At 39.5% G+C, this 4,168-nt stretch overlaps 1 protein-coding gene across 1 annotated transcript; it reads right to left on the bottom strand.

Moving 5' to 3' along the window:
- Positions 1–322: 322 nt before the first annotated feature.
- On the bottom strand, positions 323–559 carry LOC132016366 (copper transport protein ATOX1-like). The gene has a single exon (XM_059397602.1). It carries the CDS (start codon positions 557–559, stop codon positions 323–325), a length of 237 nt encoding a protein of 78 aa, XP_059253585.1.
- Between the last annotated feature and the right edge of the window lie 3,609 nt (positions 560–4,168).

Genomic DNA, 4,168 nt, shown 5'->3' with positions numbered 1-4,168 from the left:
GGAAAATGCAATGAAAACTACAATAAGATACTATGTAACACCCACTGGGATGGCTATAATCAAAATGCCAGATAGCAATGCATTGACAAGAATGTGGGGAAATTGGGGCACTCCAACATTGCTGATGAGAATGTAATCCACCTCCCCCAACAAAAGTAGCTCGATTTTACTGCAGGGAAGCTAGGGAGGAGCAGGGCCAGTGAGGGTTTCTGCAAGAGCCGCCACCACTGAGCAGGACTGCCAGACCCCAGCTCTCTCTGGAAGGCAAGGGAGGATTAGAGTCCTGTTTGGTGCATCTTAAGCCCAGAGGTCGGAGTCCTCTTTACTTGGGGGCAAGGTAAGAAATAGCCTTTCCTGTTTTGTCCAGGGTATGCAACTGAGTGTTCACACTGTGCTCAGAGTTGATGCGGACCTTCTTGTTCGGCAGGTCAATGTCAAAGTCAGCTCCTCCCACCTTGTTGAGCTCCAGATTGACCACATCAGAGCAACCTTCACAGGTCATGTCCACAGAGAACTCAGGCTTCAGCAGGACTGTGGATATGGTGGGGGCCGTGGCCATAGCAGTAGTGGCAACAGTGACACAAAAAAGTAAATTTTTTTTAAAAATTAAAAATAAATATATATATTTATATATAATATATTTTATATAATACATATTTATATATTATATATATTTTATATAACATATATTTATATATTATATGTTTTTATATAACATATATTTATATATAAAATATGTTTATTATATATAAGTATATACATTATATACAAATAATATATATAATATATAAATATTAAATATATATCTTTAATGATTTTATTTATTTATTTGACAGAGATAGACACAGTGAGAGAGGGAACACAAGCAGGGGGAGTGGGAGAGGGAGAAGCAGTCTCCCCACTGAGCAGGGAGCACCATTTGGGGCTCAATCCCAAGACCCTGGGATCATGACCTGAGTCAAAGGCAGACTGAGCCACTCAAGCAGCCCTCAAATATACTTTTTAAAGACTTGTTTATTTATTTGAGAGAGAGCATATGCATGGGGGAGAAGGACAGAGGGAGAGAATCTCGAGCAGACTCCCTGGTGAGTGCAGGGCCCAACATGGGGCTCAATCCCATGACCCATGAGATGATGACCTGAACCAAAACCAAGAGTCAGACACTTAACCGACTGAGCCCCTGAGGAGCTTCACTGAATGTAAAATTCTGCAGCCATCACGATAACAGTCTGGTAGTTCTTCGTGAATTTAAACACACCATTACCATATGACTCAGCAATGTCAGTCCTAAGCATATATCAGAGAGAAATGAAACCATATATTTACAGAAAAACCTGTACACGGATGCTCACAGCAACATTATTTATAATGGTGGAAAATTGGAAGCAATCCAAGTGCTCATCAACTGATAAATGGGTAAATAAAAAGTTATCCATCCCTACAATGGAATGTCAGCAGACCATAAAAGGAAATAAGAGCCACTACGTTTCATGACATGGATGAACCTTAGAAATACATTAAATGAAAGAAACGGACACGAAAAGGCCATATACAGTATGGTTCCACTTCTATGAAATGTCCAGAATGGCAAATCTGTAGAGATAAAAAGATCTATATTTGCAAGGGGCTAGGGAAAGGGGACAATTTAAACTAATTATTATTATGAAAGGGGTTTCTTTTTGGAGAACTAGATAGGTAATATTCAGTATAGCGAGTATACTGAAAATGCTTTTTTTTTTTAATCAAATGATGCATAACTCCATAAAAATTGCTGGTGTAAAATATTAAGGAACTTGTAATATTTAATTATGGTTACTACTCCTAGTATCCAAATGATGGATATGATGTTTGCTGGTGGAAAACTTGCAGTTTTGTTCTAAAATCATGGGTGGTGACTAATTGGGGAAATGAACTGACGTATTTTGTGTTCACAATTGAGACAGGGGAGGAGGACCTAGAGGTCTTAGAGCTATACAAAATCAGTTGAGGAAACCTTAGAACAGAACAACTAAAAGTTGGTTTTCAGTGAAGTTGTGTCCCCAGCATAGAGAAAAAAGGGTGTTTCAAACCCATCAATACTGGCTGATCACTAGTAAGGTAGGGTTAACAGGATAAGGTAGATAGAATTTAGGCAGTATGGGGGGGATGGTGATTGGTAGGTGAAGTATGCAAGAACTGATAAGAAAAAAGACGTTAGGAATCGGAATCTTTATTTGATTTTAGGAAGGTAGGATATACAAGAAAACAGGAAATGTTGACTTAATGTGCTCATCATGATATAGGTCATATTCCATCAAATGCTCATTTATGGCATCTAAACTGGCTAAATCTCCAATTTACAATTCCTGGATAAAATGATTTTTAATGTAAATTTCTTGACATGGATGTTGATTATGTAAGTGTGCATGATAAGGCTCCTTGATACTGAAAAGGAAGAAACCTTTCCGGTGAAAAACATCTACTTGCAAATAACTTCCATTTTGCATGAAATTCAGATGAGCTCATAGGAAAAAAAAAAAAATGGGACAAAAGGAATCACATCCATAAAGTTGCCCTTAAAACAAGCAAAATCGATGCAGAGATGTGTTTCTTTATCAATAAGCGGAAAAGCAGTAACGTTGAATGGAAATATTTTGAAGATTTCTATCACATGCTCATCCTTCAGAAAAAGTGTTGATCTTCTCTCCTGGCCTTTCCTCCATCGCAGTGTTCTATAATTACTAGTTTGTTCTCTGTCTCTATGGATTTGCCTATTCTCGACATTCCCACCTGAGGGACTCATACAATGGGTGACCTTTGTGACTGAGGGCTGTTGTCACTGTCCCCTGTGTTGGAGCATATGTCAGCACTCCATTCTTTTCTTTATTGTGGCCTAATACTATTCCATGGTGTGGCTATTGTACATTTGCTTATCCCTCCATCAGTTGGCGTAAGTTTGGGTTATTTCCACTTTTTTACTATTAGGAATAATACTGCTGCGCAGACTTGTGGAAAGCTTTCCTGGGAGACTGATTTCAGTGTTCTCAGATATATACCTAGGAATGGATTTCTGGGTTATCTGGTGACTTGTTGAAGTTTGGGGGAACTTCCCCCACTGTTTTCCATAGTGTTTGCACCATTTTACGTCCTCACTGTGAATAGATGAGTATCCCAGCTCCTACACATTCTTGTTAACACTCGTTACTGCCTCCGTTTTTCACTATAGTCGCCCTAGTGTATTTTGTGTGGCTTTTTATTGTGATTTTCTTTGCATTTTCCTAATGATAAGTGATGAACATTTTTAATGATTTTTCTTTCAGTTGATGGGTTTTAATGTGCTCGCTCTGTTTGCACACCAGATCCTCATGACATATATTACTTAGAAACATACTCTTTGTTTCTCTGAACTATATTTTCACTTTCTTGATAGTGTCCTTGGATTCTCTGAAGCTCTTTAATTTCATGAATTCCAGTATATCTGTTTTGTGTTTTTGTGACTTGTGCATGTGGTATCATATCTAAGAAGACATTACCTTAGGTCATATAGTTTTACTCATTTTTCTTCTGGGCTTTTTACAGCTTTGGCTGTTATATATAGTTCTTATTGGTTCACAAGGTGGCCACCATGCCATGGAGGGCAAGGAGAGACCTAAAAACAAGGCAGAACATTCCAGATTGGTTGGCAGTAGTGTTAAGAGCCAAGGGAACTTATTTTTGATGCTTGTCTTGGGTGACCACAAGACATGTACATCTCCTTACTTTCCTGCTAGAATTTTAAACATTTATATAAAATCCTTCACTGGGTCTAATCACATCTACCATCCAGATGGTCACCACAACACCTTACCCTCTCCAGTCTGTGTCCTTAGAAACAGCTCCCACTGTGGGAATAGTGGACTGAACATACATTCCAAGCACAGGAGACAGGAGGGAGGTACCCCCATTGCCCAAGTGCTGCTAGTAGGTTAACTGGCGTCAGCGTCCTCTTACTGACCTCCACCAGTGTTCTATGCCTTGTGACCTACTCGTGTAATCTTACATACGCTCCTTTTCCACAATGTGCCCTAAGCAGTCAGCAAGGAGTTTCACTAGCATGGAGAGGGCTTTCTGGCCCAACTCATGGGAGGCCCCATTGCAAATTCCAGGACATAATTCCTCTCCTGGGTGTGATGGGGCCTGGTGCTCTTGG

Source organism: Mustela nigripes, chromosome 4 (genome assembly GCF_022355385.1).
Source record: "Mustela nigripes isolate SB6536 chromosome 4, MUSNIG.SB6536, whole genome shotgun sequence".
Taxonomy (NCBI): domain Eukaryota; kingdom Metazoa; phylum Chordata; class Mammalia; order Carnivora; family Mustelidae; genus Mustela; species Mustela nigripes.
The sequence above is the reverse complement of the archived record's forward strand: the minus strand, read 5'-3'. Positions and strand labels throughout refer to the sequence as shown.